The 14,797-nt window shown below is 33.8% G+C and overlaps 1 protein-coding gene across 6 annotated transcripts in view; it reads right to left on the minus strand.

Annotated features, from left to right (window-relative positions):
* GIGYF2 (GRB10 interacting GYF protein 2) overlaps positions 1-14,797 on the minus strand; it is a 123,589-nt gene that overhangs the window by 76,812 nt on the left and 31,980 nt on the right. For all 6 annotated transcript variants that reach the window (XR_005030167.2, XM_036911882.2, XM_036911873.2 and 3 more), the window contains exons 4-8: positions 13,943-14,072; positions 12,937-13,032; positions 5,310-5,421; positions 1,152-1,263; positions 266-306 (exon numbers count right to left, since the gene is read on the minus strand). Coding sequence is in view for 5 of the 6 variants with exons in the window: in XM_036911882.2 (XP_036767777.2) it covers positions 266-306; positions 1,152-1,263; positions 5,310-5,421; positions 12,937-13,032; positions 13,943-14,072 (491 nt within the window). In the remaining variant the exon portion in view is untranslated. The remainder of the gene's footprint in view (positions 1-265; positions 307-1,151; positions 1,264-5,309; positions 5,422-12,936; positions 13,033-13,942; positions 14,073-14,797) is intronic.

Raw genomic sequence — 14,797 nt, forward strand, 5'->3', positions numbered from 1 at the left:
ATTAGCACACATAACATAGAGGGTGGCCACGGGGAAGGCAGTCAGTATATAGCACAGAGAAGACAGGTAGTGACTCTATAGCATCTTACTACGCTGATGGGACAGTGACTATAATGGGGTATGTGGTGGGGACTTGATAATGGGGGAAATCTAGTAACCACAATGTTACTCATGTAATTGCATATTAATGATACCAAAATTAAAAAAAAAACTAATAGCATGGAATTCCAGATAAAAATATTTCAGAACAGTAAGAAAGCCTTACCTACATCTTTTCGTCCTGGTTTTTCAAAACGTCTGTCACCCCTAGAAAAAATAAAGTAAGTTTCAAACAACACTTGAGAGTAACATGCAGATTTCTCATTCATGACACCCACTCTCCTATCCTTTAACATTTCTTTTTTTTTCTAAATTATAGAACATATGATTACTAACATTTGGAAACAGAAAAGCAAAATGATGCAGAAAACAAAAATATCCACTATCTTGCCTACCAAAGCTAGCTTCTGTTGACCCAGCAATGTTTTCTTTAAATTACATACATTTTTTAAGTTAGATACATGCTGCAATTTAGATAAAAGATTTATACACTTTTATATATTGCTCTTAGAATGTTTTCTCACTTCATTAAATATTTTCAAAATCTAATGATATGTAGTATTCTATTGTGTAGATATACCATTATACAAGAAACGACACGAATATTAAACTGTTTGGCTTGTTTCCAATTATTTTATATTATAAACATCATCACAAGGATGTATCTGTACATACACCTTTGTGCAACTTCCCTCATTCATCTTGACAGACTTCATATAGAGTCACAAAAAATATAGAGAAGGTGATTTAATAGCAACAAACAATAAAAAGTCAATGCTTCCCATTGAATGCTAGTCAAATAGCAAATCTAATAATTAAATATCCATGCTTGCACTAACATATTAAACTACTTATCTAGAATGCTTCTTCCTTTAAATAAGGATCCTTTAAAATTTTCTAACATACAACTTGATATTCAATAATTAACAGCATTTTTTTTAAAGGAAACCTTCTAACTGTACAAAGTGGCTTTTCCTTTGCAGAAAGCAGGAAAAAAATACATTTTTTTATACCAAGAAACCTTTATACCAAGATCTGGATCCTTTAGTTACCTTTCCTCCCAACTCTGCGACCTATGCATTTCCCTGCTACCTCCTCGACCAAACACACCCTCTACTTCATCAAAGCTTCTTTGGTAGAAACCACATTCACCTCTGCCTCTGCCTGAAAGTAAGAACACACAAAAAATAATAGTCAGATGTCAACATGTGGCACACGTTCAACACCAAAGATTCTTCTTTGAAGTTCTGTCTCTATACAAAACCAGGATGTATACATTTAAGTATTTAGTGAGGCCTGACGGATCTTTACCTGTAGACTGATGGCACTGAAGTAGCTAAACCACAGGAGGTTGAAAGAAACAAGTCAGAAAACTGGTGTTAAGAGTCCCTGATTAAGTTCTTTAATAAAAAGTTCAATAGTGAAATTCTAAGATCAGTAAAGCATCATTACAATTAAACCTTTTACTGGATTATTACATTCAATAAAAACAAAGAGAGCACATAAAGCACAAAAGTCCATGCACAGATGTTAAAATAATTTATCTAACTCCAGAAAAAGGTAATTTATTAAGACCAACTCTAAACTATCAATTTTGTGAGCTAACTCCTTAAGGGATATTCCACAGCAACTAAAGGCACTCTTTCGCTTTTGCACCAATCTTGAAGTTAAGAAAATTATCAGGCCTAAATTCAAACCGTAGAGTTGATAAGAGGGTGCAGATAGAGGAATTTAGGGGCTCTAGTGGTTGAAGTGTAAACTGGCTTTTACTGAAGGCAATTTGGTTAGATCAAAAATTTAACTCAGCAATTCTACCTAGAATTTATCCAAATACAAATATTCACACAGATATGCAAATACATATGTATAAGCAGTTCATTGCAATTTTAAAAACCAAAAACAACCCAAATAAGGGATTGGATCAATACATTCTGATAAAACAATCCAGGGGAAATCTATGAAGCCACAGAAGATAAAATATTGACATTAGGAAAAAATCTACATTATTCTGTTGAATGACAAAAGCATGCCAAAGAACTATATATATAAAAATTATTCCACTTATATAAATGACACAGCTGCATAATTAGGGTCAGGAAGTTTATACATCTAATTGTTGGGTCTGTGGGCAGAAGGCAGTACGTATTTTCAGCTTTATACTTTCTGTAAAGTGGGAGATTTCTCAGCTAATGTGTACTACCTATATCCAACACACAGGTTAGAAAATCAGAGGGTAGAGGTGTCTAGTAATGTATGTAACCTAGATGAAATCTTAGCCATCATCCCTAGCTCAACTTCCCCAACAGTGTAAAACCACCCAAAGAAAAATGATGATGAATCTTGAATACAAGCATGAGTGCATTCCAAAGCTAAATACAACTGAGTTAATTACTTCATGTTTCCATGCAATATTTCTATTTCTTAGTTGTAATTTACCAAGAATTGATTCAGATTACAGTTGTACTTTTATATGATCTATTATGAAATACAACTATAATTCACAGAATTTTATGTGTGTAATTTAAGGAACAAATCTAAGGATATCAAAGGATTATTTTAACTAGTCCAAGTATCCACTTCTTCATCCATAAAATGGAAGTGAAGATTAGAGTTTATCTATAATAATCTTAAAGTTACCTCCCAGTTGTGTCAACCTAACTTTAAATCACCTTAATGTCCACTCCCAGTTCTAGTACCCCTCTCCTTAGAAATGGTATATATTTTATTTAAGATCCTAAAACAGTACAATACAAACTATTATATAACACTGGGGTGATTCCCTCCAATGATGATTTTCAGGGTGAAAGAAAAGTCTCCTCTCCACTTAAAGGACCATTTTCTCAGGAAAACCATTAAGTACACAGCAACTTGAAAGAGGGTCTTATTCTGAAAACATGTAAATATAAAAAATAGCCTTCAGGTTGCAGAAAAACCACATACAAAATATTTTCTGCTAGTTTATGACTAGCTCTGGCACTGGTCCTCCTTAAGAGCCTAAAGCTTTTTAAGTAGGCACATAAAAAAGAATCATATTATAGAGCTTTCTAGCTTGTAAAACATTAAGGAACAATCTTCAAAGTACAAGGCCTATAATCATCTGTAAGTGTTCTTATAGAGGAGCAAATGAATATAACAAGATGAATCTTTCATAAACCTAAATTTAAAGGACTGTCGTGTTGTCTGAGATTTCACCTTATTCTCTTGGGGGATTAAAATATACTTCCTTTTAACAATAATGAAGACAGTGGCTGAAAATTGAATGGGTCTGCTTTATAGTTAAACATCTTAACCAGATAAAATAGAAAGATGATAATTTTATGTTGTTTCCCACCCATTTGTTCACATTTTACTAGTTTATGATATTTAGAAGTCTGGCAATTAGTCAATTTCCACATCAAAGTTTCCTCAATTGGAAAGAGCCAGGATAATCATCTAATGTTAGCTCTGCCCATGCCAAAAAACAAAAACAAAAAGAAACCACAATAATCATTATTCAACAAACAAATTCAAGTAATAAGTGAAGAAAACAAAACCATAGATTAATGGTCTTAGTAGATCATTAACAGGAATCATAGTGGGAGCAACAGTGTTAAAAGTATTATTCACAAAGTCAGTTCACTCATTTGACTAATTTAAGCCACTCTTTCACTTCAATGTTAATTAAGTCACTGTTTTTGTCACAGCAGCTATCTTTTATACATGCCCTGTTTAAATTCTGAATATAAGTGCTCTGTCCTATATGATAACCCTACACTTCAAAGAAATCAGAAAGCAGGGAGAAATTTATCAATCCTTTGTTTCTCAATGTAACATTTTTTAAAGCCTATTTAGAGATTAGTTGGTATTTGCAGCACACAAAGTTGGGGTAACATGAGGCATAAACACCTGGTTTTTGGGCCATACTTCTTGATTAGAAAGATTCTCTATGACTTGCCCTAAAAAGCACTAGAAACAAAGCTCCTTGAACGCAACACCTCTCCTCCCTACCAGCCCACTGCAGAGAAACACAGGAAATACCCAGGCATCTTCAAAACACCATCGCACCACCAAGATGCTCAGATCTCAAACAAACTCTGGACCAACGGAACCTAATTACACCTGGGAATCTGAGTGGCCTGTGGAGCTTTTGAAGCACGTACATGCCTAAGTCTCACCACTCAGTATTCTGTGACAGAGGTATTTGTCCTAAGTTTTATAGATGATTCTCACAACTCCCCAGGTTAAAAACCACCATTCGAGAGACTGAATGACAAATTGAAAAGGAAAAAACATGTACAACTTGGTAACAGTACCAGGCCTCCAAGTGGAGAGTTTTCGTTAGCCTCTTTTGCTACATTCTGAATACACTACTGAAAAAAATCTTTTCACAGGAATGTACAATTTAATAGTCTCTACGAAGACAGGGTATAAATTGCTATATTTGTAGGGCACAACTTTAAGAAAAAATAATTAAGATGTTCCACTTATGATCACACCACTCTGGGTGGTAGAGTATGTGGCTTCCCTCTATCTTTGTAGACACCCAATTCTTCCACCTCTGGAGCACCTCTTAAAGAAAATTACAAGGTATGTTTAGACTATGCAATGACTTAACCACTTTAGAGGTAAATGCTCAATGAAATATCTACACTAAATCAAGAATGACCTGATGTTGCAGAAAACCAATGAATCAAAAATAGGTAACAGATATCTAAAAAACAAGTAATTTCGAAGTAAGAATTATCCTTTTAAGAAAAGACTAGGTTAAATAAATGCTGCATAGTCATTTCTTGTTCTACTCTAAAATAGCCCTATTATTCATGAGACAGCTTATATAAGCCTCTCTTCTAGCTGAGGACACTCTTGGCACATGGCCCTATATACAAACCCTGTGTCACAGAGGCCTGCAGGGTCTTTCGTGCAGCTCCAGCAGCCAAGGCACTACAGGGAGTGCAAGGCTGCCTTGGGATGAGGAATACGGATAATGACGATGTGCTAAGTTAACTGAACACCTAGATTCCTTCACAGTCCATTTTTAAGCTAGAATTACCTCCTCTGCTCCAAATTAACAGTTGTATAGCAGACACACTGAGAAAATGGTTCAGAAGCAAATGTTCAGGGCATTTAGTATGCAGTCAATGTCAGTTTTTCTAAAATCAACCATTAAAATATTTTTAAGTGTTTTCCCTATCATCCTACTCCATTACTACTTTTTCCACATAAAAGCTCACCTCGCCCTCTTGAAGAACTTCGACCTCTAGGAGCCCCCACCACTGTTCCTCCTCCTCCTCGTCCTGTTAATCGCAGGACAGCAGCACTATTTACAGACATGGAAAAGTTTCTCTGTCAAAAAAAAAAAGGAAAGAAAAAATGAGTAACACATATAAAACTGTATGTTGCTCCTCCCATCTCCCACTGCAACTATAAAATAGCATCTAATTAGTACCAGAAATAGGAAACCATAACTACACTACATACTAAGATGATCTAAAATTTGAATTTAGCTGGAAATTTCAATTTAACATTTCAGATCAAACAAACACTGACAACCAATGCCTTACACTATATTAGGTTCTGTGAGTAAATATTAAACAAATAAACTCTAAATGCAATATATACACACGGACACAGACAGGGTAAATATGCATCATGACAAACAGATAAAACCTGGTAAAAGAGATCTGTTTTGAAAGGATCCTTTAAATAGTGAAAGGTGGAAATGATGGGGAGTCACAAATGAAGAATAGCACAAGAAACAGTAAAATGATCATTTTTGGCTCATTCTGATCATCAATGTGAATTAGCAACTCCAGGTAGTAGTTAATACAATGACAAGAATCATAAGTGAATGGGGAAGAGCCAAATAAGAATCTACAGATCAACTTTAATGGAGGGAGCACTTGAAAAAAATTAACAAAACCCAAATCACCCAGTCATTAGCCTGCACTTACACCCACAGTCAGTCTGGAACAGGGTCAAGTACAATTAAGATAGAAGTAGATGGGTAACCTTCAAACATGAAAAGGAGCACAAGACAGGAGACCTGGGAGCCAAAAATATATTATGTTGACACTTCTGGATAAATGGTATAGAAAATAAACTTAGGAAAAATAAAACAAGAAGCAATTATAAAAACTGAAATGTGATCTATAAAATATAAAAATCCTGGGCATCTGACAGAGAATTTTCCAAGAGAGTTTTAAGCTCAAAAAATTTTGGAATATATCCTTACCTGAATACTTTCTGCTCACTTAGAACCTAACAGATATTTGTGCAAAAGTGCAGAGGTGTGGTACAGTGAAAAAAATGCAATGTGGGCATAGCTGTAACCATTGGCAGAGAGGCTTTAAGTAAGGCTTAAGAATTGGGTTGAAAAGAACCCTACCATTCAATTATATTTTGTATTTTATATCCAAATTGTTTTCCAATGTGAAGTCCTGATTTGCTGTTTTGATTCAAAATCAATTGAAATATGACGTCTATACCTCTTCTGAAGAAATCAACATGTAATTAGTTAAAAACTTCTACTCTGATTATTGAATTTCTTGTTTATCAGTTATTTTTCCCTCATTATTTGTCTTTTTCAGAATTATTCAATACAATTTTTCACGTAAATTTTAGCAGCTTATCAAATGTAAGTTAAATATTTTTCCTTTGAGTTTTATAAGTATAATCATATAATGAAGTATTTTCAAAACTAAAGACTTAATATGTAATCTGGAACTAAAAATTAAAGGAAAGACTCTACTTGACAACACTTATTTCAAGCTGTAATTTTATAAAACTTATTTAATAATTGTTTTAGAAGCTGGTTGAAACAAATGTATTAACTTACCTTGTAGCCAAAGTAACCAGTGAAGTTACTGAATAATGCCTCTCAAACACAATTAAGCAAGACAAGGAAGCTCCAAAATCTAGATAAATATATTCTAATATTGGAAAATCAGAGGTCAGGGCTACTGCATCATGCATGCCAGGACCCCATGCAGTTGAACACTTCATTACCAAACTACCACATACATAAAACTCAAATGCACCCATGTATATATAGGATGCAGGGAAACTCGATATGCTTTCATACATCCTCACACATTGCAGCTGTAAGTGCAAACTGATATAATCTCTGGAAAGCAGTTTTTCAAAGTATATTTAAATGTCCATCCCTTTAACACAATTCCTCTTCTTACACATGTGAAAAGTAACATAAGCAGGAAGACTTTAACTGCAGTACTGTTTGTAAAAGCAAAACAAAAATTACCTAAGCATCAACCAACAGAAGCAAATTTAAAAATCATGGTCACCTACAAGGAATCCTATATAGCTGTTTACAAAAATTAGACAACTCTATTTATTAAGGAACCATATGAAATTGCTAATATTCAACCATCTGTGATCCACAAAAACTGCTATTTCATACAGTCAACCTAATAGATGAAGATAAAAAGCACAGTTGTTACTAGGAGCATGGTGAGGTCAGACTATCTGAATTTTGGCTCCTTTATTCAACTTCTCTATGCCTACATAATGTGTACTGGAATTATATTTGTGTCTATCTCATGGATTATTGCAAGCACTTAACACATTAAAACACAAGTATTTAGAAGAGTACCTGACACATATTAAAAGCTAAATAAGTATTTGCCATTACCTCCTACAGATGCTAAGGTGAAAACAGAATAGAACTGTATGCATAGTGTGCTACCATTTATGTATATGTGTGTTTAAAGAAATAGACATATGAATAGTTGCACATATATTAAATACCCCTAGAAGGGAATACAAGAAAATGGAAACAGAGGTTACTCCTGAGAAAGAATAGTACACAGTTTGGATGACTCACAGACTTGCTTTTGACTCTCTGTGCTTTTTGAATTTTTATGTATATTCATTTATTATCTATTCAGAAACACAGAAATAATTTTCTTTGATGTCATGTAAATAAACACCAATCTGGTAGCAGCAACCTACATTACAGGTGTAATGTACAGTCATGCTTCTCAAATTGAGATATATATCCAAGGGTACCAAACCAAGAGTAATTAGCAGATCTTCTTTGAGTATCAATTTTAAGAAAACATTTTTTTCTAGTAATATTTCATATATGCATATATATATAGAGAGAGAGAGAGAAAGAGAGAGAGAGAGAAAGACAGAAAGCAAGAGTGCACAAAATTAACTTGTATTTTAAAGATACAGTATCTATTTCAGGTAACTTCAGGAAACTTAAGACAAGCAGCAGAAAGCTATTTTATATTATTAGGATTCAGTTTCCCTATAGGAGTGATGGAGTGAAAAAGTATGCAAAACTCGAGTCTGCAAAGATCTAAACAATCTCTGACAGGGTCAAACAATCCCTGATGAGGTACCTGACCACCCAAAGGATAAACATCAAAATGTTAATTTTTTGCCAGTTTCAAGCACTATCCCACTCCAACACACTTTATGAATAATAAAGGCTACCAAATAAGTGCCAGGAAATCCTAAATGATACGTTTTAGATGCTTCCAAAAATGGACTCTAATTATCTCTGTGACTACCATGAAAACATCACAATCCTTACATTAAGCCCCTATAATTATAGCATCCGGATCTTAGCACCTTAACATAAACTCTCCCATTATAAAAACAAAATGAAGGTTTACTCCTTGAGGCAATCTGGAACTAATTTTGGTGTGTAGATAGACTGCATACCTTATTGACTCTTTTTCAAATGGTTACCCAACAGTCCCCAGCAGCATTTGCTGACTAGTCTTTGATTTCTCAAATGATTTGTCTAACAGTTTACTTAATACCTATTTCATAGAAATGTCATAGGACGTTTCTGGATGATTCAATTACTCATTCTATTGACTAAAAGTCTATCATATTTTGGTAACTAGTAGCAAGTCCTTCTCCACACCTACTAAAAAGCTTTTCTGGGCCATATAGTCTCTAGGAAAGCCAGGAACTCATTTAAGGAAAAATAAAAAGAAATTATTAACATCTAAAAAAAATTGGAATAATCTTCACAAAGATTAAAACTAGCATAATGAACTACATAAAAATTAGCTTCCATACTTTTAAAAAATTACAAATGAAATTAAATGTCATTTAAAAATTTAAAAAACAGGTTAGGGTTAACTCAAATAGTATAATAAATTAACAAGAAAAAGGGTAACATCTAAAAGAAAAACTGACAAGGAACAAATAAATATAAATAAAAATATGTGAAAAACTTTGCTGCACTGGGGGAAGAAATAAGCAAACTAAACAATGGAAGAACATCTCTTCCAAATTTGCAGAAAATTTTATTCAATGGAAATATTCAATACTGGAAGTGCAGAACAATGCTTGGTATACACCATCACTTGTATGAAAACAGGGGAAAATCTATTTTATATTTACTTTGAAAAATACACAAGAAATTACTAACACTGGCTGCCTTCCAGAAAGGGAGACAGGTAGCGGGGGAAAGGGATGGGATGATTTTTTCTATTATATACTGTTCTAAAATTTTGGTTTTTAAGTCATGTGATTTATTACTTACTCAAAAAGTACATAAATTTGAAAAAATAAAAATACTGACCATGGCAAAAGTAATGGCAAAATGCTATACTTACAGCAGCAGTGGAACAAAACAGGTATCTTGATACAAAGCTTCTTGAAAGCAATTTAGGAGTACAGAACAATTTGGTTTTATTTCTGGACTTTCAACTCTATTCTGCTGATCTGCATGTCTACCCTTATACCACAGTTTTGATTACTATAGCTTTGTAGTAAGTTCTGAAATCAGAAGTATGAGACCTCCAACATTGTTCTTTCTCAAAATTGTTTTAACTGCTCAAGGTCCCTTGCAATTCCATATGAATTTTAGGATCAGCTTGTCAATTTCTATCCAAAAAGCCAATGGGATTTTGATGGGGACTGCACCGACAGAAGACTGATTTCAATTTTTAAGTCTTTCAGGCTTAATGAACACTGTTGCTTTTCCATTTACTTAGTCTTCATTTCTCTCAACAGTTTTGTAGTTTTAGTGTAAAAGTCTTATACCTCCTTTTAGATTTATTCCTAAGTATACTGTTTTTCAAGTACTGTAAATGGAACATTTTTTTAAAATTTCCTTTGCTGACTGTCCACTGCTAGTATACAGAAAAACAACTAATTTATGTGTGCTGTTATGTAGCCTATAACTGTGCTTAATTCGTTTATCAGTGCTAATAGTTTCTTTGGCGGATTCTTCAGATTTCCTAAATGTAGTATCATGTCATCTGCAAACACAGATAGTTTTACTTCTCTTCCAATTCAGATGCCTTTTATTTCTTTTTCTTGCCTAACTGCTAGAATTTCCAACACAATATTGGATATCCACAGTGACAGTGGGCATCCTTGTCTTATTCCCAAACTTAGGGAAAAAGCTTTCAGTCAAGTTTTTCACTATTGAATACGATGTTAGCTGTGGGTTTTTCATACATGCCTTTAATAATACTGATGACACTCCTTTCTATTCCTAGTTCACTGAGTCTTTTATTTTGAAAGGTATTGAATTTGTCAAATGCTTTTTCTGTATCAACTGAGATGATCAAGTGGTTGTTTTCCTTCGTTCTATTGATGTGGTATATTGCAATGATTTTCTTATGTCATACTACCCCTTGCCTTCTGGGGGATAACAAATCCCACTTGGTTATGCTGTATAATCCTTTTAATATGCTGTTGGATTCAGTCTTTGTTGTTATATTTTGACAACTAAATACATACAAAGAAAACAAACTGCAATAAAACATAGTAAATATTAGTAATTATCTCTATATGGTGAGTTTATGGGTGAGATTTCCTTCTCCATACATTTCTCTATTTCCTACAATGAATATGAGTTATCTCTTTAATAAAAAATATTTCATTGATTTTAAAGAATATATAAAGAACTTATGAAATGAACATGAAAAACAAACAATCCAGTAGGACAGTGGTCTAAGGACACAAGCAAATCAAAAACCATAATGGCCCAAAAGCCTATGAAAAGATGCTCGACCTCATAGTAATACATAAATTAAAAACAACTACACAAGCCATCATTTTGGCCAAAATTTAAAAATCAAGAGCTGGAGGGTTGCACAAAAATGACCTTTCATATGCTATTGTAAAGGTGCAAATAGGCTTAAATTGCTAGAAACTAATGTGGCAGTATCCAGTGAATTTTAAAAGAATGCAAAGAACCAAAACCCAGGGATCCCACTTTTACAATATTATGTTGTAAGAATGCTACTAAAGCACAATTTGCAATAGCAAAAATTGAAAACAACCTAAATATTCAACCAAAGGAGACTGGGAAAACTGCTGATATCCTCACGTCTAGAATACTATGCAGCTTAAAGCTACGTGTATCAATACAGGTAAATTTAAAAATCACTATTCAAAGAAAAAAGCAAGCTGAAGAATAAAAACTATAGAATGCTGTCCTCAATATAAAATTTATAACCGTATAAAATGAAACTTCAGATAAACAGATATGTAATGAAATACTAAAACATGAATGAGAAAAGCAGTCCAATTCATAGTAATCTCTGGGAAGAAAGGGGTACACCCACGCAGTCTCATCTATATAAAAAATCTTATTTTTAGAACAAACAAAAAGACACACAAATATGTAATAATTTTAAGATTTGATGTACCTGAATTATAAGTATACTGGTGTTTGTAATATTCTCTATATTTATCTATTTAAAATACTTTGTAGTAAAAACCTTTTTAAGAAAAATTAAACCAAAATAGAGCCAAATGCTAGTTTCTTCGAAAAAGACATCTGTCAATTTTGGAAAGGAACTTTTCAGCAATCACTAGAGTCAGGACCCTTTCTTTCCCAAGCACTCCTTACAGCACCTTTTGGTCAATGAAAATATGTGCTGATGACCACAGACAATACTGAGTTTCATGAATAAAAATAGAACTAGTCTGATTTAGAAGAAACCATAAACAAAAGAAAAATTGCTTAAGTGTGGAGCTAAAATTCACCATAGATGAAAAACACACCTTCCTTAGAATGTAACACAGCTATAATGGAGTTTTAATAAGCTTTTCTTTCTCATGCAAAATATGACAAGAGTATAGAGGAAACAACCAGGATTGTCACAAAGTGTAATGATGAAAATGTTCTGGAATTACACAGTGGTGATGGTTATACAACTCTGTGAATGTACTAAAAGCCACTGAATAGTATACTTTAAAAGGACAAATTTTATGGCATATGAAATAATGATGAGTCTTCATTTAAGTTCATATTCCAACATTCCAACAAAGCTCTTATTTCTCCATTTTACTACAATCACCATAAGGTCCTTGAAATCACAAACTCTTCTATTTATCTTTGGACACAGTACATTATAAATAAAGATAACACAAAATCTACTACTTTCCAGCCGAGAAGTCTTTCTCACAGTATCATTTTTTTAAAATTGGTGACAGAAGAACACATTTTTAAGCACATTTTGAGGTGAAGGCCTACATTTTCCTTTAGTGGTAGAACACACTGGGGAGAATTCAGGTTGCTAAGTACTGCTGAAAACTGTATTTTTCTAGAAAGAAAACCTAACTCCCACCGAAAAAAAGTCTTTCTCTCTACTCAAACAAGTTATGAGATAGTTCCCCTAGTCCTTAGGGACCTAGAAGCATTTCCTTATCTTTATATGATACTCAACATCTTCAGATCTAAAACAGAATCTAGTCAACTAAGAGAGGCATCCACATACCAAAAAAATAGAAAGAAGGAAGCAGACCTATGGGGAATGCAGACTACCCATTAAGGCCTAACCAGTAACTTCCTTATTTCATGCCCCAGTGGGAAGGAACAAGGGTTTGACCTGAGGCTCAAAGCTAGGCACAAACCTGTTCTTCTTCTGTAAAGGGTACAAGAGCCAATGGTGGCAGGGGCTCCTCCTGCAGAATAGGCAGGAATTCTTTATCCAGAAGATCTGAAGGTATCTGTATAACCAAACACAAGACCATGAGATTAATGCTATCCCTCCAACGACAAGAAGTACAAGAAAAACATTCCTCTGTTTATCTGTGATTATTATAAATATGGATTAAAGTTTATTCAACCACAATTATCTTCAGTGGCACTTACATATCCTGAGAGGGTCAAATATTAATACCTCCAGTCACCCTCCCACTGGACTACCACTTTCCGATTTGATATATAGCACTAACTCTGGTATTTCAGAGTGCACAGTGAAAGAGCAAAAGTTTCCACACTTAAAGCAAAGGTGATAAGGGGAGTAGTACAAGCAATTTCATCTGTCCTTAGCAACTACCATTAAAATTTGAGATTCTCAAATCCATTAATAAAAATAAAGTTTATTTTTAAAGTAGAAAATATTTCTCACTAGTCAGATAATAAAAACGTACTTAAAATGTGAGTTTTCATCATTTATAAGTGACACAAGTGTGGTGTCACATTTTTTTCTCCCCATGAAAAATTTCCTATTTAACTAAAAAGGGAGAGAACAAGAAAAGCTGCTCCTCTTCTTCCTCCTAACTTCTCAGTGTTAAGAACAGTATGAGGTGCATAGTAAGAAAGTAAGTTTTCATTTTTCAGCCATCAGACTGGGATAGAAACAGATATGGAAGAGAGGCTAAGAGGAAATTAGACAAAGCATTAAGTGTTGACTATTCGCCTGTTTCCATGAGTGTTCTACTCCTGTAATGAAATCTTAGGTCTTCTCTAAAATACAGCGTGCATTACACCTACAAGCACCTCTGTTGACTACTGCAGGTTTCAAGGCAGGAAAAAAGGTACAGTAGAGAGAAAAGCCACAGACATTTTCATGTATCAGTACATCATTGTACACACCCTGAAATCATACTTCTGAACTCTTTCCTACTTTCATACCTTGCTGTCTTTAAGGAAAAGTGCTAACATTTCTTCTCTGCCATAACGATAGTCTGCTAATTTATACTTCGGCAATGCTGGAGAAAGAGGAGGGGACGTAATACTCCCACCACTGGACAGAGCTCGGAGCCTATAAAGGAGAGAAAAATAATATAAACATGAAGTGTCAAATATTCTGGCACTAAGGACTTTCCATTTTTATATAATGTACTATAAAAGTTTTCATTTCAGTTCCTTACAAGAACAGAAAGGAATCCCATTATCTCGAAGTATCCAAGATTTTAGCTTTAATACAACCTGCTCTCATAGCACATTAAGAGAATGGTTCATTGAGAAATAACTGAACAACCATGTGGCAATTCCTTAACATGAAATGTATCATGGCATGTCCCAGAGAAGTTTTGGGGGATGAGGAAAGGACGCCTTTTTTCCAAATTAGAAAAATAACATGACTAAAACAAAAATGAAATACCACCTTACAACCATTAGACTAATAAAAATTAATAAACATGACAATACCAGTTGTTGGAAAGGATGCAAAACAATGGAAATGCTCAAGTGATATTTGTGGGATTGTAAACTGGAACAACTACTTCAAAGAATGATTTGCTAATATTTAATAAAACCTTTAACAAAGTATGCTATACAAAAGCAAAATACAGAAACTTATAAAAAACACATATAAACTTGCAAATAGGTTTATACTGTTTAAGAACACATACAAAAATTGCAAAAGCACAGAAACAAACATGAATTCACAAAGGCATAATTGGAGATAAGGTTCTACCTGCAAACAGAAAGAGAGTATAATGGCTTAATTACACACCTGTAATGTTTTATTTTTTCAGTTTGGTG

Source organism: Manis pentadactyla, chromosome 6, assembly GCF_030020395.1.
Source record: "Manis pentadactyla isolate mManPen7 chromosome 6, mManPen7.hap1, whole genome shotgun sequence".
Taxonomy (NCBI): Eukaryota; Metazoa; Chordata; class Mammalia; order Pholidota; family Manidae; genus Manis; species Manis pentadactyla.